This window comes from Piliocolobus tephrosceles, chromosome 7 (assembly GCF_002776525.5).
Source record: "Piliocolobus tephrosceles isolate RC106 chromosome 7, ASM277652v3, whole genome shotgun sequence".
Taxonomy (NCBI): Eukaryota; Metazoa; Chordata; class Mammalia; order Primates; family Cercopithecidae; genus Piliocolobus; species Piliocolobus tephrosceles.
This window is the reverse complement of record NC_045440.1, coordinates 67,890,886-67,912,179: the sequence shown is the minus strand read 5'-3', so window position 1 is coordinate 67,912,179 and position 21,294 is coordinate 67,890,886. Positions and strand designations below refer to the sequence as shown.

Below are 21,294 nucleotides of genomic sequence, written 5' to 3'. Positions count from 1 at the left end.
CTTGCTCAGCTGTGAGTGGTGACACATCCTTGTTTGTTGGACTGCGGGACTGAAGATCAATGATCCTTCTGGAGGCCCAGACCTCAGGATTTCCTGAGTCAGAGCTGTAACACTATAATCCTCCTGCGTTCTGTCGGCCTTGGGCAGCTGTCCCATGACAGAAAGTGGCAATGGGCTGGGCCAGCCCAGGAGCCATGGGCTGGAGTGAGGCAGTGGACTGAAAGAGCAGTTAACATGTGCCCCCCATCCCTGAGCTGTGGGCAACAGGAACGAGAGACCTGTAGCATGCTTCCCTGCAACCCCTTGGAGCTCCACTGTTGCTGGTGTCTCCAAGTTTTCGGGTGCCACCCTGTTCCCCTCATCCAGACACCAGGGCCCTCAGTAGAAGCCACTTGCAGTATGCCTATTCCAGCTACAGCCACGCATGAAGCCAGCACCTGTGCCAGCACCTGGAGCTGCCTGCCCTGCCACAGCAGCTGGTATGCCTGGCTATGTGCAGTGGCTGGACCCTGTGCTTGCTCACTCACACACCCCTCGCTGTTCCACTCCTGGCTTGCCTTCAGCAGGCATGGGATCTGGACTGGTAGTGTGAGCCAAGTGCAGCCTGCCAGGCCAAGTGAGCAGAACATGCCCAGCAGGCAGGAGCAAAACTCAAGCAGAGGTGCTGCTGGACATAGAGGTTTCTGGCTTGAGAAGCAACACCCGAAGGATCCTGTGACATGATCATATTAACAGATGCAGCAAAGCATTTGACAAAATCCAATATCCATTTATGATTAAAAACAAAAAAAAGCTCAGAAAATTTGGAATAGAGAAGAACTTCCACTGATAAAGAATGTCTACAAAAAATGTACAGCTAACATCATACTTCATGGTGAGAAATCTGAAGCTTTCCCACTCAGATCAGGAATAAGGCGAGGATGTCCTCTCTCTTAACACCACTTTTCAACTTTATACTGGAAGTGGTAGCTAATGCTATAAGACAAGAAGAGGAAATAAATCTGGTCCATTACAAGCTCATGTGTTAGCACACTGAGAGCAAAGGCTAAAACTGTGCATTTTCACATTAAATTTCTGTTTTTGCTTATAACACTAAAATGAGAAATGGCATCTAACATAATTTCTCAAACCATCAAACATCTGCAATACTATCTTAACTGTTAAGTATCTCAACATGGATGAGAGTATAAGTTAAACAGGTGAAAATTAATTTTACAAATATTGTTTACCTGATTGAAGCTGTTCAAGTTTATCTTTTTTGTGTGAAGCCAAGTCTCCTATAAAGCAAATACCACCTTTAGCTAGCAAAGCACTGCCAGCCTGAATGCTAACTGCTCCAGTTCCATACTTATTCCTGGATAGAGTGGGAAAAATTTCAGTAGAGACTAGATGACGTATGCCACGGGGAACAAGGTTTATGCTAAAATTCAGAAGCCTAGGGAAAAAAAAATAAACTTTTCATTACTATTACTTAATTTTCAAAAGTCACAATGTGTTACATTAAATTTAATTTTATTCTGTGTTTACTGAGCACCTGTGATACACCAGCTATTGTGCTAGGGATAAAAATATATATGACTAACATGGTGAAATCCCATTTATACTGAAAATACAAAAATTAGCCAGACGTGCTAGTGCATGCCTGTAGTCCCAGCTACCCAGGAGGCTGAGACACAAGACTCATTTGAACCCGGAAAGCAGAGCTTGCAATGAGCCAAGATCGTGCACTCCAGCCTGGGTGACAGAGTGAGATTCTATCTCAAAAAACAAAACAAAAAAGTATATACAAGACTTGGACCTTAACTTGGAAAGCTCACAGTCTAAAAAGAGAGATATAAAAAACTAAAACACAATGTGATAAGTACTAAAAAAAATGTCTTCATCCTGGTGACAGAGCAAGACTCCGTCTTAAAAAAAAAAAAAGTCTTTAGAACATCCATGGTGGCCAGGTGTAGTGGCTTACAACTGTAATCCCAATACTTTGGAGGCTGAGGCAGGCGGATCACTTGAGGCCAGGAGTTCGAGACCAGCCTGGCCAACATGGCAAAATCCCATCTCTACTAAAAACACAAAAATTAGCTGGGCCTGTAATTACACGCCTGTAATCCCAGCTACTGGGAGGCTGAGGCAGGAGAATTGCTTCAACCTGGGAGGTGGACATTTCAATGAGCCGAAATCACTTCACTGCACTCTGGCCTGGGTGACAGAGCAAGACTGTCTCAAAAACAGCAACAACAAAAGAACATCCATGGGAGTATTATTTCTTCTTGGAAGGGGATCAGATAAAGTTATAGAGAGATGACGTTTGAATTAGGCCTTCTTTTTATGGATTGCTTTCTTTTGCCTATTCAGAATTTTTGCATTAGGCTTTCTAGCGTCCCATCAAAACTATCTGCTGTTTCTGTATCATTGCAATTGTGGGTTTTTTTGTTTGTTTGTTTTTCCTTTGTTTTGTTTTGAGTCTCTCTGAGGCACAAAGGCTGGAGTGCAGTGGCGTGATTTCAGCTCACCGCAACCTCTGCCTGTCACTAGGCTGGAGTGCAATGGAACAATCTCAGCTTCCAACCTCCACCTCCCAGGCTTAAACGATTCTCCTTCCTCAGCCTCCCAAGTAGCTGGGACCACAGGCACAAGTCACCGTGCTGGCTCAAATTTTTTTTTTTTTTTTTTTTGTAGAGATGGGTTTCACCATGTTGCCCAGGCTGGCCTTGAACTCCTGAGCTCAAATGATCCTCCTGCCTTGGCCTCCCAAAAAGTGCTGGGATTACAGACTTGAGCCACTGTGTCCAGCCAATTTTTTTTTCTTTTAAGAGACAGAGTCTGACTCTGTCATACAAGCTGGAATGCAATGATACAGTCACAGCACACACAGCCTCAAACTCCTGGACGCATATAAGCCTGCCTGCTCAGTCTCCCAAGTAGCTGGAACTACAGGCATGAGGCGCCTGTCTGTCTCATGGCAATTCTTGATATGCCATTTTGGTTTCTAACCTCTTTGCTAATTGCGTCAGTCTCCTCATATTCCAAATTTAAATTCTGAAAAAGGAATATGATTACCTTAGCTTAGCTTTCAAATCCTTGCCACAGAAATTATAGCTTCCTAGTGCAATCAACTATGATGAGTAGACATAGACATGTGACACAAAAGGGGGTGATACAAAAGTAGTCACAGACATGCAATGCAAAAGAGGGTGAGATGTGGATAGGTAGGTGGTATAAAATATGTCTAGCGCATGTACCATTCTAAGGAATTTGGATGTTTGAAGATATATAAAATGAGACAGCGATATTTAGAAAGAAACCTTTGCAAGCCTATAAGGAGTGGTTCTCAGCCACAGCCTGCACTAACTTTACCTGGAGAGATTTAACAAATTCCAATGCCAAGTGCCACCCCAAACCACTTATATTAGAAACTCTGGGGGTGAGACACAGTGATAAATATTTTTTTAAAATTCTCTCAGGTGATTCTAACAGGCAGCTAGGCTGAGCACTTAGTGATATGGAACAATGAGCCTCAAATTTGGCTACACATTGGAACTGGCTAAGGAACTTCTAAAACTACTGATAAACAGAAAGTCACAGAATACAAAGTCAAAATACAAAAATCAATTGTATTTCTATATATTCATAGTAAACAATTGAAAATGAAGTTAAGAAAACACTACCATTTAGTAGCATCAAAAATATCAAATATTTTTAGAACCAATTTAACAAAATATTTGCATGACCTTTATAAAAACATCACTGAGAGAAATTAAAGAAGACCTAAATAAATGGAGAGATATGGCACATTCATGGATTGGAAGACTCAATATTATTAAGATGTTAATTCTCCCTGAAATTGATTTACAAGTTTAATACAGTTCCAATCAAAATACTCAAAGGCTTCTTTTTGGTTGGTATTAACATACTGATTTGGCTGGGCACAGTGACCCACATCTGCAATCCCAGCACTTTGGGAGGCCGAGGCAGGAGGATTGCTTGAGCCTGAGAGTGCAAGACCAGTCTAGGTAATATGGCAAGAGCTCATCTCTACAAAAAACTAAAAAGTTAACCAGACGTGGTGGTGCATGCCTCTGTTCCCAGCTACTCAACAGGCTGGGGTGGGAGGATCATTTGAACCCAAGAGTTTGAGGCTGCAATGAGTCATGATTGTGCCACTGCACTCAAACTTGGGCAACAGACCGTGACCCTGTCTCAAAAAATAAAAATAAACTAATTCTAAAATTTATTTAAAAATGCAAAGGATCTAAAATTGTTTTAATACTTAAAATGAAGGATAAAGTTGCATTACCTGATTTCAAGACTGAACATAAAGCTATAATAATCAAGAGAGTGTAGTATTGGTATAAGTATAGAACAATAGATCAAAGTATTAGAAAAGAGAGTTCAAAAAGATTTATATCCAGTTCAATTTTATACCCAGATTAGTTCAATTGAATTTGAACAATGCCTAGTTCAATTGAATTTGAACAATGGTATCAAAACAATATAATGGGGAAAGGAAAATCTTTTCAACAATTAGTGTGGAAACATTGGATAAATGCATAGGACAAACATTAACTTTAACTCATACCTCCTACCAATCTCTGGAAGATTAAGGCAGGAGGATTGTTTGAGCCTGAAAGTTTGAGACCAGCCTAGCAAGACTTATCTCTACATAAATAAATAGTAAACTAAAACTATAATGTTTCTAGAAGAAAACATTTAAAAACTCTTCATGACCTTGGGATAGACAAAGATTTCTTCTTTTTTTTTTTTTGAGACAGGGTCTCACGGTGTCACCCAGGCTGGAGTGCAGTGGCACAATCTCTGCTCACTGTAACCTCCGCCTCCAGGGTTCAAATGATTCTCCTGCCTCAGCCTCCCCAGTAGATGAGATTACAGGCGCGCACCACTATGCCCCACTAATTTTTTTTTTTTTTTTTTTTTTAGTGGAGACAGGGTTTCACCGTGTTGGCCAGCTGGCCTCGAACTCCTGACCTCAGGTGATCCACCCACCTCAGCCTCCCAAAGTGCTGGGATTATAAACATGAGCCACCGCGCCCAGCCAGACAAGGATTTCTTAAACAGAAGTCAGAAAACACTAAGCATAAAAGTAAATAATAAATTGAATTTCATCAAAACTAAAAAGTCTGCTCATCAAAGATACCTTTAGACAATTTTTAAAAAGCTTTATACCTGGAGAAAAATTTTATAATACATATATTTGGCAAAGGACATGCATCCAGAACAACTAAACTAAAAAATAAACACACACTTTATAAAAACAGACACTTCATAAAAAGAGATATATGAGTGGCCAATAAGCACATGAAAAAGAGTTAAAATCAATAGTCATCTCAGAAACGCAAATTGGAACAATGACATATCATTTCATTTCCACTAGTATGGCTAAAATGAAAAGGGCTCACAACACCAAATGTTGGTGAAGATGGAAACAAGAGGAACTCTTTACATTGTTGGTAGGAATGTAAAATGGTACAACCACTTTGGAAAACTGGCAATTTCTTTTCTTTCTTTTCTTTTCTTTCTTTTTCTTTCTTCTCTTCCTTTTTTCCTTTCCTTTCCTTCCTTCCTTCCTTTCTTTCTTTCCAACTAGCAGTTTCTTATAAACTTATAGGCCAGGCACAGTGGCTCATGCCTGTAATCCCAGCACTTTGGGAGGCTTTGGATTACCTGAGGTCAGGAGTTCGAGACCAGCCGGGCCAATGTGATGAAACCCATCTTTACTGAAAATACAAAAATTAGCCAGGTGTGGTGGCATGTGCCTGTAATCCCAGCTACTAGTGAGGCTGAGACAGGGAAATTGCTTGAACCTGGGAGAAGGAGGTTGCAGTGAGCTGAGATTGTGCCATTGCACTCCAGCCTTGGCAACAAGAGTGAAACTCCGTCTCAAAAAAAAAAAAAAAAGTTATACATCTACCTTATGACCCAGCAATTCCACTCCTAGGTATTTACCCAAGATAATGAAAATACATGTCCACAAAAAGGCTTGTGCAGAATGTTTACAGCAGCTTTATTAGTAATAGTCAAAACATGCAAAACCAAATGACTTCCACTATGAGAACAGATAAATTTTGGTACATTTGTATAATGAAATGCTACTCATCAACAGAAACAATGAACTACTGATGTACACAATTGGATCATTTCAAAAATATTTCATTGAGTAAGAGACAGTAGACCCAAAAGAGGATGCACTGTATGATTTCATTATCTGAAGCTCAAGAACAGGAAAATTAATCTATGGTGACAGAAATCACAAGTGAAGATAGGAACTGATTGGAAGAGGGAAGGACGGAAATTTCTGGGGTGATAGAAATGTTCTATATCTCATTGTTGTGGTGATTAAAGGAGTGTATGTTATTTGTTAAAACTCAGTGTTTTTAATGATGATAATAAGATCTGATTCTTTCACTGTGTGTAAATTTTACCTAAAAAGAAAAAACAAACCAATCTCTCACAGAGCCCCAAATATCATTTAAAAATGTCAAAAGATTAATGGCAAACAGAAAAAGAGAGAAAGGCCTTAATTTACATGCATCACAAATCAATAATAAAAACAACATAACAAAAACAATGATCAAGAATGGGAGGTTCATAGAAAAAAATACATATTTAATAAGTTTTATATGATGCCAAAATTATTTCCAATTAAATAAATGCAAATTAAAATAAAATACAATTTTCCACCTATCAGATGGCAATTTTTTGTTTGTTTGTTTGTTTTTTGAGACAGAGTCTCTGCCGCCCAGGCTGGAGTGCAGTGGTGTGATCTCAGCTCATTGCAACCTCCACCTCTTGGGTTCCAGCAATTCTCCTGCCTCAGCCTCCTGAGTAGCTGGGACTACAGGTGCGTGCCACCATGCCTGGCTAGTTTTTTGTATTTTTAGTAGAGATGGGGTTTCACCATGTTAGCCAGGATGTCTCGAGCTCCTGACCTCATGATCCACCTGCCTCGGCCTCCCAAAGTGCTGGGATTACAGGCGTGAGCCACCACGCCCAGCCCAGATTGCAAAATTTTAAAGTTTATAATGAGGTGAGAGGATCGCTTGAGCCCAGGAGTTCAGCCTTAGCTACATAGGGAGACTTTGTTTATATAAAAAATTAAAAAATTAGCCCAGTGTAGTGGTGTGCACCTGTAGTCACAGCTACTCAGGAGGCTGAGGATGGAGGTTCACTTGAGCCCAGGAGGTTGACACTGTTGTGAGTCATGATCATGCTACTGCATTCCAGCCTGGGTGACAGAGTGAGACCCTGTCTCAAAAAATAATGATAACAAAAATATAAGTTTGATAATACCCAGAGTTGGTGAGGCTGTGAGGAAACAAATACTCTCATATTCTGTCAGTAGAAGAATAAAGTGGTACAATCTGGGCATTTGGTACCATATTTACATCACCAGTGGCAATTTAATTTTAGCAAAACATAATCTGTTCAATTAAATTACTGTTAATTTGAATTTTATTTTTTTCTATTTTAAATTCATTTTGTAAATTTATTTTTTGCTTTGAAACTGCATACAAGATACTAAATAAGGAGTTTATTCCTAGCTTTGTGAATATTTAAGCAACTTTTTAAGGAAAGGGTACTTGCTAGTGGGGAGCCACAAAATGCTAAGTAGAGGCTTACTCCAAAGTTAGGATGATATTCCCCCCAAACAGTAATGATGACACTTCTGACAGCCTTATTTGGATGCAGTGAGTCAATATTATTGATGGAATATTGAAGAAAAATAAGAAAATGGTTAGTTTGTTCCTTAGGGGGAAGATTATTCAAAACAAAGTACAGAAACAGCAGAGCTAGGGATAAGGGGAAAGGAAGGCTGGGAAGGATGCAATTATTTACAAAGGTCTGAGTGAGGAAATAGTTTGAAAATTGGAGTAATTCGACTTATCACTTATCAATTTATCTTTCAAAGGTTTTGAATTTTATTGATAAAGATTGATTTAAGTACTTACACTGGCTCAGAAAAATTCTAAATATTCTTCTTGTAATAATGCTCATGGAAAGGATGTATGCAAATCTGTGACCAATTAATATTTGTAAAAATTCATGTCACGTATTTACCTGTCTATGAGTAGAGTATCACTTGTTAAAATTAAAATATCCAGGCAATCTTCCAGTTCCTTGTTACGGTCAGTTGTCTGTACTAGACTCATCAACAAACAGAGCTTGAGCAAATTGTAAGTCCCAGGAGGGGTAATTTGTGATGCAAAGATATTGGCAAGAATTGCTGTAAACTTCCAGCATGAGCTGGAAGTTAAGGAGAGGAGACACCTGAAATTGTCACTAATTCCTGAAGGAACTGAAAGTAAATATTAACATATATATTAGAAAGGGTTTTAAAACAAGACATTATAGATATTTGACTCCCTTTATCTAAAATGTTATCAAATTATAGTTCTAATAATACCATATTCTTTTTTTTTAGAGACAGGATCTTGTTATGTTTCCCAGGCTGGTCTTGAACCCCTGGCCTCAACTGATTCCCCTGCTTTGGCCTCCCAAAGGGCTATGATTACAGGCCTGAGCCACCATGCTTGGCCTTTAAATTCTTAGAATGATATTAAATTATGATTCGAGGTCATGCTAGTTTACCATTTCTACCTCAGGGAATGTAATACAAGGAAGAAGTCACCCTTTGTGTCCACACAGATTGGCTGTGGGTTGCAGGCAAATCCCTCATTCTTCTCCTTTTAAGATCTATGTGAGCAAACCAGTACATGGAGTGCCTGCATTGCTGTGTTTGCTCCTATATTTCTATGTATCACCTTCAAAGAGGAATAATAAGCAGAGTGGGAAATATTTGAATGTTGCTGTTAAACAGAAAGATTTACATTCCACTACTTTGAAAGCACTGTACTGTAGTATACTGCAAAATTCTAGGTCTTCTCCATCCTCTCACTCTCCACCTCCTGAAAGGAATGAGTGATTTATCCAATTGGTAATGTGGGTGGAACAGCTGTGCATGTATAACCTAGTCCCATTCTCCTTCTTTCTGGGCTGCCATCAAAAAGCAATGATTTCCTCTAACTCATCCATGTCCATGGACTAAGAGAGGCCTACTTTAGTCTAGCTCTTGCCACATTTGGGTAGTTAAATATGTCTCATTCTGGAGTTCAGCATAAGAAAGCACACTCTCCATCTACAGAAAAGTCATGTTCTGCTACCAAATCAATAAATTCTAAAACACTTAGCAGAAAATATTTAAAAGATCACTAAACCCTCTATAATTCATCAGTGCTTTCTTTCTTTAACATTTTTGTTCTTTTAAGAAGCTTTTCTCTTCAAGAAAGTAGAAGTATTTAGAATCTACTTGCATTTAAATTCAACTTGGGTGTCTATTACTACTGATGATTACCCACAATATGGAAGCTAAAGAAACTTCATCCTGGGCCAGGCGTGGTGGCTCATGCCTATAATTCCAGCACTTTGGGAGGCTGAGGTGGGTGGATCAGGTTAGGAGTTCGAGACCAGCCTCGTCAACATGGTGAAACCCCGTTTCTACTAAAAATACAAAAATTAGCTGGGCGTGGTGGTGAGCACCTGTAATCCCAGCCACTCAGGAGGCTGAGGCAGGAGAATCCCTTGAACCCAGGAGGTGGAGGTTGCAGTGAGCCAAGATAGCGTCACTGTATCCCAGCCTGGGCAACAGAGCAAGACTCTGTCTCAAAAAAAAAAAAAAAAAGAAAGAAAGAAAAAGAAAAGAAACTTCATCTTGGAAGCTAATCTACCATGTTGACTTCTGATAAACCCCAGATCTGTGAATGCTGGGAGATTGCCAGTTGATCTATTTTTCCTCAAGCAAGAGCACATACTTACCATAAATCCTGCCCTTAGATCAATCAACCTTGATAAATTAATACTTACTGTAAATCCTGTCCTTAGATCAATTCCTATCCAATCCCTCTGAAGCATGTGTACTCCTTCCCTATATAATTTCTGGGTCTGGAGATAATAGCATGGAGATCTACCTGTCTTGCGGCTGCCCAAGATCATGCTTCTGTCCTTAAGTTCCCCAGTAAAACCATCCTATAATGACAAGCTGGACTTGTCTGCCTGCTTTGGTTTCTCAGGTCCTTCTGCATTTGGGGATCACTTTGAATATATAGCCCATTCAGGGAACATACAGATTACAAAAAAATCCAACCCTATTCAAGATTTAACCAGCCTTTTCTATATTTAGATACTTGTGAGCCAAGTTGAAAGAACAGGTCTGCTCTCCACTTTTGTTTACATAATGCTAATGCATGTTGGAGTTGGTAAAGGAAATTATCAGTAATAAAGGTGATATTTTGGTCCTCATCTGCCTTTATCTTATTTCTTGATTTGGTTCAGAATTCAGTTGAGGAAAAGAATGCTGTTTTTTTTTTTTTTTTTTTTTTGAGATGGAGTCTCATTCTATCATCCAGGCTGGAGTGCAGTGGTGCAATATTGCCTCACTGCAACCTCTGCCACCCAGGTTCAACTGATTCTCCTGCCTCAGCCTCCCAAGTAGCTGGGATTACAGGCACCTGCCACCGTGCCTGGCTACTTTTGTATTTTTAGTAGAGACGGGGGCGGGGGGGGGGGGGGGGGGAGTGTCCTCACCATCTTGGCCAGGCTGGTCTTGAACTCCTGACCTCATGAGCTGCCCACCTTGGCCTCCCAAAGTGCTGGGATTACAGGTGTGAGCCACAGCGCCCAGCCAAGGATGCTATTTTATTGAGCTCTCCTTCTCAGACCACAACAGTTAACCCAGAATTGCCTTGGCTAGTGGTATAGAAAAATCCTTTGACTAATCTCTAATCCTGAAACATTTTTCTCATTATTAATTATTTTAAAAATTAAAATAAGGCTTAGCCCAAAGAAAGGAGTCCTGCATGCTAGAAAGTTTCCACAACATTATCCTGTTTTATTTCCTTCATGTACTTATTATCTGAAATTGTCTTTTGCTTACTTTACATGTTTATTGACTGTCTGCCATATGATTTAAGAGCAGAAACCTTGACTGTCCTGTTTACAACTGTATTCTTAGTGCTTAAAAGAATGCCTAGCACATAGGCAAACAATACTTATCTGCAGAACAAATAGATTTAAATTTAAATATTTGTTAATATATAATACTAAAATTTTCCTTACCTTTTGAATTACAAAAAGTTATGCTATTTGCTTCTATACAGACAGCAGTTTGTGAAGCTTTTACACAGGTTGGAATTCCAATAATTTTATATTCATTTCCTATATTCATTTTATTCACTGATTCATCTAAAATTATTAAAAACAGAAGAAAATGCATATTCACTAAATGAACTTTGTACATGAACATATGGTTCAAAGATCCAGAACTAGTAACAATTCAGTAGTTGAGTTAGGAGTATTTTTGTTTAGCATAATATCCATATAAAGTGACGCTAATAATATAAACTGATGTAATTTTATTGCTGATAAATTTTGATTCTTATTTGCAATGATGAATTTAACTTCAAGAAGCATGTGATATAGCAACTAGACACTCTTCTATAACATGGTCGAAAGAAAATAAAATTATTCCATATAAGATGAAACATTTTTCCATTCAATGAAAAGGAATGTTAATAAAAATGACCTTATAAGTGATCATTTTATTTGAGAGGAAAATAATTTTACTGTCTACAATACATGTAAGTACTTGTAAAAACATTATTTAACCTATAAAATATGTCTTTTTTTGTTTGTTTTTGAGACAAAGTCTCGCTCTGTTGCCCAGGCTGTAGTGCAGTGGCACAATCAGCTCACTGTAACCTCAAATTCTAGGGTTCAAGCAATCCTCCTGCCTCAGCCTCCTAAAGTGTTGGGATTACAGGTGTAAACCACCATGCTCAGCCTGTAAGATATTCTTATCTGTATTTTATATATGAAGAAACCGAGAGGTTACATGGTTTGCACAAAGCTAAATAACTAGTAAGAAGCAGAACTGAAATTCACATTTAGGTTTGCCTACCTACAAAGTCTACCCTCTGTATTATACTAGGTTCCTCTCTTATACCTAGAGTTTGGGCAACACTTTGCATGAGTTCAAAATTTATTTTAAAAAACACACGAATAATTTTGATCCTCCATGACACAGCTAGAAGTTGGTTGGTTGTAAATCTATGAAAGAAAGGTTTACAGGAAGGAGCAAGGGTTAACTTATCTCTGTGATCAGAGTGGTCTTCCTTTTTTTCTCTTTTCTCTCTAGCCCCAGAGAGCTGAAAAATAACTCCAATATTTATGTAAGACACACACATAAGATAATAGGAGATCCCATTGTCTTAAAACAACTGTGACCCTGGGACTTAGCTCAGTGCTTGGGACACAGTAGGTCCTAATATCATTTTAAGTGAGTGTTGTATGACTGAATGAATAATTGATATATTAACTAAATATGACTCTTTTAAAACACTCAAGAATTAGAAGACTTGTGATTCTTAAGATACAGAAGTACCATTTATAATTTATAAGCATAAACAAGTCAATGGCTTTTTTTCTGAGATGGAGTCCCACTGTGTTGCCCAGGCTGGTGTGTAGTGGCACGATAATGGCTCACTGCAGCCTCTGCTTCCCGGGTTCAAGCGATTCTCCTGCCTCAGCACCCTGAGTAGCTGGGATTACAGGTGTCCGTCACCAAGCCTGGCTAATTTTTGTATTTTTAGTAGAGATGGGGTTTCACCATGTTGGCCAGGCTGGTCTTGAACTCCTGACCTTAGGTGATCAACCCTCCTAAGCCTCTCAAAGTGCTGGGATTATAGGCTTGAGCCACTGCACCTGCACTGGCCAGTTTTTTTTTTATTTTTTCAGAGACAGGGTCTCGGTTGCCCAGACTGGAGTGCCGTGGCACCATCATGGCTCACTGCAGCGTCCAACTCCTGGGCTTAGGCGATCCTCCCACCCTCCCACCTTAGCTTCCCAGGTACCTAGGACTACAGACACATGCCACCACATCTAGCTAATTTTTTATTTTTACATTTTGTATAGAGATGGGGTCTCACTATATTGCTTAAGCTGGTCTCAAACTCCTGGCCTCAAGTGATCCTCCCACCTCAGCCTCCCAAAGTGTTGGGATTACAGGCATGAGCCAGCCCCTGTGCCCAGCCAATTACATACTTATAGCAATTTATTTTGAGTTCAAACAGAATTCACTTACCTCTTAGGAAAATTGTAACAGATTGAAACCTAAATGGCTGGTTGTTAGAATGTCCTTGAAAAGCATGAAGTGCCTTTGTGGCAATTATTTCAACTATTTGTTTATCTTAAAGCAAAGAGCAAAAAAGAATTAGATATTAGAATATATATTTAATTTAATTTCCATATTGAAATATCAGACACTATTTTTAAAATTGTAATTACAAAATGTAAATGCATATTACCACCAAGTACTCTAAATTTTCTGTCTTCTTGAAGTGAAGATGCACATAGATTACACAAAAAGTCATTTCTGATCGTTGCAGATTCTGTAGCACCAGGCACATGCACTCTTATATACTGAAATCCTGAAAGAAAACAGTGGTAAGATACATTTGCTTTCAGATTTAGCTATCTATTTTGTTTCTTTTGTTATTGTTGTTATTTTTTAATTTTTTAATTTTACATTTTCTTTTTTCTTTCATTACTGACACTAACAGACTGTAGCTATTTCAGTCCTTTAAAATTAGTCTAATTCAAAATGGAATTAATTCAGTTTTGCACTTGAGTTCAGGGTAGTTCAATTAACAGTTAACAGCTGTTTTTTGCAAGGCACTGTGCTAAGGCACTGGCAATATGGATGCTTAAGCACACAATTTCTATATGTGGCAGTGAGAAACAGGTAATTTCCACCTGTGGTATTCATTTGCAGAGTGTTCAAAGAGAAGACAGGAGGGTCAATCAACCCCAGTTAGAGGTGGCAGGAATAATTTTGAAGTCCTGGAGAAGGACTAAACTGAAGTTAAGCCAAAGGGTTGAGAGAGGACATTAAATGTTTCATTCACAACATCATGAAATAATGTGTGAGAAGAGCAAGTACTTCAGCAATATAGGTGCACTTGTTAGGATGGGGGTGGCAGAGAAAAGGAGAAAAAATGCATTTCAAGATTATGCAAAGTAAATATATAAACATTAGGAGATATGAAATTTTTATTCAAATTTTTTCTATTTTGTATTTTATAACTAATCGTAAATATGATTTAGGATTAAACAATAAATTGTTCAATTTATTTATTTATTTATTTTTTTAGACAGGGTCTCTCTTTGTCATCCAGGCTGGAGTACAGTGGCATGAACACAGCTCACTGAAGCCTCGACCTCCCTGGCCCAAGCAATCCTCCCAACTTAGTCTCTTGAATAGCTGGGACTACAGGCATGTGCCACTATGCTGGGCTAAATTTTGTATTTTTTGTAGAGATGAGGTTTCTCCATGTTGCCTGGGCTGGTCTCAAACTGCTGAGATCAGGTGATCCTCCTCAGCTTCCCAAAGTGAAGGGATTACAGGTGTGAGCCACCATGCCTAGCCAATTGCTTAATGCTTTGATTTGCCTTTTTAATATTTACCTTTTGAAAGAGGGCATGCTTCATCTGAACAAAGAAATCTTGCACCTTGTGTATACTTGGTTACAGTTGTCATTGCAATCACAATTCCTTGCATCATATAAAATCTCTGAGATGTATAATCAAGTGGAAATTCACACAGATCAAGACCATAACTTGGCAGGGGAGGTAAATGTGTTAATTTCAGCACTATATTAATCTAATAAGAACATAAAAATGGTATTAATGAAAATTGAAAATCCAATTTGACTTGTATTACAATATAGTAAGTATATTATAGAGTAAGTCAAGTAATGATATGTTAATGTTCTTAGGAATCAAAATTTTAAGCATTAGAGAAATGATATTCAAGTATAAAATTAAAGAAGTAAAAATCCTGTAATCTAATATTTTAATTGAAAATAGCATTATGAACTTTAAATTTTTCCTTAAATATACACAATTTCTGACCATCCACTGAAAAGACTTAAAAAGCAATGTCAACCAGGGCCAGGCGTGGTAGCTTACGCCTGTAATCCCAGCACTTTGGGAGGCCAAGGCTGGTAGATCATGAGGTCAGGAGATAGACACCATCCTGGCTAACACAGTGAAACCCCGTCTCTACTAAAAATACAAAAAATTAGCCGGGCATGGTGGCGGGCCCCTGTAATCCCAGCTACTTGGGAGGCTGAGGCAGGAGAATGGTGTGAACCCGGGAGGTAGAGCTTGCAGTGAGCCGAGCCTGTGCCACTGCACTCCAGCCTAGGCGACAGAGAGAGACTGTGTCTCAAAAAAAAAAAAAAAAAAGTCAACCAAGTAGTAAAGAAGCATGCCTAGTGCCCAGATTGTGATCTCTTGTTAAGTATCTTTTTTCACTAAAAGGAATCAGGATTCCTTGGGGGAAATGGCTGATTTCAGGCCTGGATAGAAAATATAACAGATGAACTTGCGGTATCTTCTAACAAATGGCCTGTGTCAAAAAGACATAGGAGCAACCTTGAAGGGACCCCCAATGACAAAAGGTAGGATAATATGAGCTTCAAAAGGAATGACAGAGACTCATTGAAACATATTGTATATATTTAAAAGTTCATGAGTTCCTCATATTTAAAAAAGGAACTCCCCCCAAAAATTGGTCATTATTGGAGGCTGCTAGATTTCAACTCATTACTCTTTATTAAAGGCAAAGAATCATTTACCCTGCCTTTCCTGTACAAATTATATTTCAGAGTAACTAACTAGCTGATGAGAGAAAATTAGTCTTACAGAAGAATTTCAGCTAATTCAGAAAGAATGCTAAAATTAGAAAAATTGCAATTTTGCAACTCCTAATGAAATAACGAATTCTAGGCAATGAACATCAATGGCTGCTAAAACCATTGGGTGAAAGTTGACAGGAAACTGTATAATGGAGAGAAGGGAATGACATCACAGGAACCCACTAATCAATTGTGACACTGTTAAAAGTGCAACAATAGATACTCTATCCTCCTGATATAGCACAATATGTAATACATTACACTAACTATTATGTGTTCTTGTCAAGTGATTTGAATCTGAATCTAAAAAGCTTTTATAGTCAACTTCTATTTTAGAAATATGAGGTTAGGGAAATGAGATAAATAGCCCTACAAGGAAGCAATTAGACAAATCAAGATTATATAACATAGGACAATTAGTTTCTTCAAAAAGGTAATGGTCTAAAAAGGGAGGGAGAGGAAATGGCTCTAGACTGAAAGAGACTTACTGAGATGTAAGAACCAATTATAATGTGTGAACCTTGTTTTGGTCCTGATTTGGAACAAACCTACTGTTAGATATTCTTGAAACAATTGGGCAAATTTAAATGTAAACTGGACATTAGATAATATCAAGAAATTATTGTTACTTGTGTAGGGGTGATAACATTCTGGTTACATAACAAAAATGTCCACAGCCGGGCATGGTGGCTCATGCCTGTAATGCCAGCACTTTGGGAGGCCAAGGCGGGTGGATCACCTGAGGTTGGGAGTTCGAGACCAGTCTGACCAACATGGAGAAACCCTGTCTCCACTAAAAATACAAAATTCGTCAGGTGTGGTGGCATATGCCTGTAATCCCAGCTACTTGGGAGGCTGAAGCAGGAGAATTGCTTGAACCTGGGAGGTGCAGGTTGTGGTTAGTCGAGATCGCGCCATTGCACTCCAGCCTGGGCAACAAGAGTGAAACTCCTTCTCAAAAAAAGAAAAAAGAAAAATGTTCATAATTTTTACAGGTTGATACTAAAGTATGTAGAGATAAAATAACAGAATGCCGGGGATTTGCTTTAAAATATTTCAGAAAAAAAATTCATGATGCAGGTATGAAAAAATATTATTATATTGAATCTGAGTTGAGTGGTAGATATATGAAGGTTCACTGTATTATTCCCTTTACTTTTGGGTATGTTTGAAAAGTTTTATTATACAAGTGTTTAATGTTGGCCAGGCGTGGTTGCTCACACCTGTAATCCCAGCACTTCAGGAGGCCAATGTGGGCGGATCATGGGGTCAGGAGTTTGAGACCAGCCTGGCCAACATGGTGAAACCCCGTCTCCACTAAAAATAAAAATATCAGCTGAGCGTGGTGGCGGGCACCTGTAATCCCAGCTACTTGGGAGGCTGAGGCAGAAGAATTGTTTGAACCCAGGAGGCAGAGGCTGCAGTGAGCCAAGATTGCACCACTGCACTCCAGCCTTGCGACAGAGCGAGACTCCATCTCAAAAAAAAAAAAAAGTGTTTAATGTTATAAGGGATAATATGAGAAATAAAGATGCATATGTAAGATATTCTATTGAACTCTGAAAAAAAGTACTATCCTTTTAAATAAAAAGTCTATGAATATAAAAATATCTTTTTACAGTCATCACGTAAATTTGTACCTGAGATTGCTTAGTTAAATTTAACTAAAACTTACTTGTGTTTCAGTCTGCAATTGTCCAATTAATGAGAGAGTCTTAACAGCAATAAAACAGACCTGTGATTTCAAACAAACAAGAAAAGTTACCAAAAATTCCATGTGGCACAAAATTATTTCTTTTTTTGACTTACTGATTGAAAAACTTCAGCTGCTTTTAAAGGTTGGTGTAAAATGTGATTTCCAAGCTCAGCATCTAATTCAACAACATCAGAGGGATTTATTAAAATTTTGAATCTATAGACAGCATAGCTTTGTTTTGAATCTGTGAAAATATACAAATGTAAAAGTCAGGATAGCTATGTGTAGGAGTTTATTTGAAAGTTTTAAAAATTACTCACCTTTGCTGAACGTACCATTGTAGTACTTGCAATCATCTATAAACTTTTGGAGGCCTCCACTTCTGTCAAGATAGATGAGGGCCGCCTCTTTCATTTTTAGATTTGACATTTTCTCCTGGTTAATGACTCATCTCTATTTCTAATTGATTAAACCACAATTGTTGGTAAAAGCTACAGATGGCGAAACTCATAGAAAGGATGTGAAAACCTAGAAATAAAATTAATTTTATTTTTGAAAATCTCTAATAAGACTTCACAAATTATTAAAGTTGACAGTGAACTAAAACTAGGCAAAACTTCCAACTTAAAAACATTCCTACCCAAAGAAAAACAAAACGTTGTTTTCTTTTGCCAAATAACTTTTTTTCTTTCTTTCTTTCTTTTTTTTTTTTTTTGAGATGGAGTCTCGCTCTGTCGCCCAGGCTGTAGTGCAGTGGTGTGATCTCAGTTCACTGCAACCTCTGCCTCCCAGGTTCAAGCGATTCTCCTGCCTTAGCCTCCCAAGTAGCTGGGACTACAGGTGTGTGCCACCACGCCTGGCTAATTTTTTGTATTTTTAGTAGAGACGGGGCTTCATTGTGTTAGCCAGGATAGTCTCGATTTCCTGACCTCGTGATCCACCTGCCTCGGCCTCCCAAAATGCTGGGATTACAGGTGTGAGCCACTGCACCCAGCCCAAATAACATTTTTATCCAGATTGTTATGAGATCCTTCACAAGATTGAAAACTTTAAAACAGGAACCTCAAATGTCTCTTAACAGAGGTGCTCCCAAAAATGTTTGAGATAAACAATATCTGATGATGAGGGTCCTTTGCAGGTGTTGTTTAAAAAATGAAACTGGTAAAAGTTGTTTTATAAATTCAATCTAAGTAACAAAATATAGTAGAATGAGTATTAACCTGGGAAACCTGAGAACTTGGTTCTAGATCCAGCATTTCCTGATTGCTATGGGGAAATCATCTGACCTCTCTTGGCTCAGTATCTTTATCCGCAGGAAACGAAAGTGTTGTATCAGATGATGAAAGCCCCTCCAATTTTAAATCTTATGTTAGTAACCAACATAAAACATTAAACCACAGTAATGAGTAAAGAACGGAATACGTGAAATTCATTGAAAGACAGCAAATACTAACTGGAAACAATATAGGTCAGTAGTTGTAACAGGTGCTAGAAATAAAATGATTAATAGGTGCTCAAAATAAAATGATTAAGATTGGATCCTGCCTTTCAAGAAGTTGCTAGGCAGAGATAGAGAAATCAGTAATAATGACTAATACATTATTCACTCATTACCAGTTTTTTTTGGTTTGTCTGTTTTTGTGAGATGGAGTCTCACTCTGTCGCCCGGCTGGAGTGCAGTGGCACTATGTTGGCTCACTCCAATCATCACCCCCTGGGTTCAAACGATTCTCCTGCTTCAATCTCACAAGTGGCTGGAATTACAGGCACGTGTCACCCGGCCCAGCTAATTTTTGTATTTTTAGTGGAGACGGGGGTTTCACCATCTTGGCCAGGTTGGTCTCGAACTCCTGACCTCAAGTGATCTGCCCGCCTTGGCCTCCCAAAGTGCTGGGATTACAGGTGTGAGCCACCACACCCGGCCTCATTACCAAATATTTATTTGGCACCTACTATAGGTTGAATACTAGATTGTCCTAGGCACTAAGAATACTAAGATGAGTAAAACGTGGTCCCTATCCTTCAGAAAGAGTTCAGTGAGAGACGACATATATGTAAACAGTTACATGACAATTTAAGTGCTGTAATAGAAATATGAATATACCAGGTAGCATGAAAGGAACAACATACATGAAATATTTCACAAAATTTGGGGTCATCCTTGTATATGGGTCATAACATTTTCTCTTATTTTAAGACATTTTCATTGAAGACGGTGGGGTCCTAGACAAGCAGCTATAAATTCTACTTTAAGGTGACATTTGATAGATGACTATTTCACTAATTGGAGGAGAGGTGAAGAGAAAGAGTTCCAGAGATAGAGGTCACCTCCCACCCCCATTATCAGTTTTACACTACTGGATCCACACACCCATTACGTGGAGTTCAGGCTACTTTCCAAAGAAAATTAATTGAGACTGTCTTTTTCACTACAACATAGAAGTGAAACTTTAGCGTTTATTTCTCTGTGGCCATAAGTACAATGATCTCAAAATGTGTGTTATGTTCAGAACATCACATCTTTGCTGCACTAGAAGATTAGGTTTCTGGGGTGGAATGAAGGGAGACTATTGGTAATTAAATGGTTGGGTGAGGCCAGATTATGCACACTTTTGAAGATTATACGGGCAAAGAGAAGCCATCAAAGTTTTTTTTAAGGGTAGGGAGTATTATAGTCAGATTTCTTTTATGTGTGACAGGGTCTCACTATGTTGCCCAGGATGGAGTGCAGTGGTGTGATCTCAGCTTGCCGCAGCCTTTACCTACCGGGCTCAAGCTATCCTCCCTTCTCTGCCTGGGACTACAGGCACGTGCCACCACATCCAGATAATTTTTAATTTTGTTACAGAGATGGGGTCTTACTATGTTGCCCAGGCTGGTCTCCAACTCTTGAGTAGCTGTCTCGTCCTCCTAAAGTGATGGGATTACAGGTAATGAGCCACTAGGCCTAGCCCATAGTCAGATTTTTATTTTGGAAACTTGTGCCTGCTGCCAATGTGGAAAGTAGGTTGGAATAGCTGGAGAGCTGATAATCAGTTTCTACCTATTGGGATATATTCCTACAAGGTAGATGACCTGATCCACGGCATTAGGAACGAAATGAAATGGGGGAGATCGATTCCAGAATTTTAAAGATTGCACACTGGACCTGGTGATCAGTCTACAATACAGAGAAGAGTAATCGAAAGCTGTGGGGTTTTAATATGTGTGTGGGTGGATGCTGCTGCTCTAATAGAAATACGGAGCCCAAGGAGAAGCGTAAGGACATGAAGAAAAGTTCCCTTGAGATATTCTGACTTTGAGGACCCTTGGGATTCCCTGATAGATGTAAGCAGGAGCGGGCCACAAATCACGGCCTGGCGTTCGGTGGCATCAAAAGAGTTAGAGCTAAGTCTAGGTGTCACTGCGTAAAGCGGAGGCCCTGGGGAGTGGACGCGTTTTCACGGAAGCAGATTAAGTCGGGAAAAGACATAGAACCCTGTGGAAAAGCGTTAAGTGAGGGAACAGGGATAAAATTCTAATTCCCTGTCTTCCCTTAGTCTAACGAACACCGAGTGTTGCTGCACGCGGATTCTGTCTTCTCTCCGTGCCCTGTCAGCACCAGGATGAACTGGTGAGGGGAAGATGGCAGGAAAACACTTCACCAAAGCGGATGAAAGCGAGTCCAGACTCATGAGGACCCCTCCCAGTGACAGCGGCGACCTCGAGTTAGGGGGACCCCAGCGCTGTAGTGCTTTGCACCCACCTTGACTCCCACCGAGCGCGGCAGCCGTTGCTCGCCGCCTGCAGCGTGGGCGGAGCGGAGCCCTAGCGCGCATGCGCGCATATACC

At 39.3% G+C, this 21,294-nt stretch overlaps 1 protein-coding gene across 1 annotated transcript in view; it reads right to left on the bottom strand.

The window, feature by feature from the left end:
• The window catches only part of MCMDC2 (minichromosome maintenance domain containing 2), a 61,891-nt gene extending 40,597 nt beyond the window's left edge, over positions 1–21,294 (bottom strand). Inside the window, exons 1-10 of the mRNA XM_023222415.1 lie at positions 21,209–21,294; positions 17,799–17,991; positions 17,577–17,707; positions 17,443–17,502; positions 14,533–14,728; positions 13,374–13,496; positions 13,151–13,255; positions 11,128–11,253; positions 8,074–8,311; positions 1,230–1,435 (exon numbers count right to left, since the gene is read on the bottom strand). Coding sequence (XP_023078183.1) covers positions 1,230–1,435; positions 8,074–8,311; positions 11,128–11,253; positions 13,151–13,255; positions 13,374–13,496; positions 14,533–14,728; positions 17,443–17,502; positions 17,577–17,707; positions 17,799–17,892 — 1,279 coding nt within the window. The 5' untranslated portion in view covers positions 17,893–17,991; positions 21,209–21,294. The remainder of the gene's footprint in view (positions 1–1,229; positions 1,436–8,073; positions 8,312–11,127; positions 11,254–13,150; positions 13,256–13,373; positions 13,497–14,532; positions 14,729–17,442; positions 17,503–17,576; positions 17,708–17,798; positions 17,992–21,208) is intronic.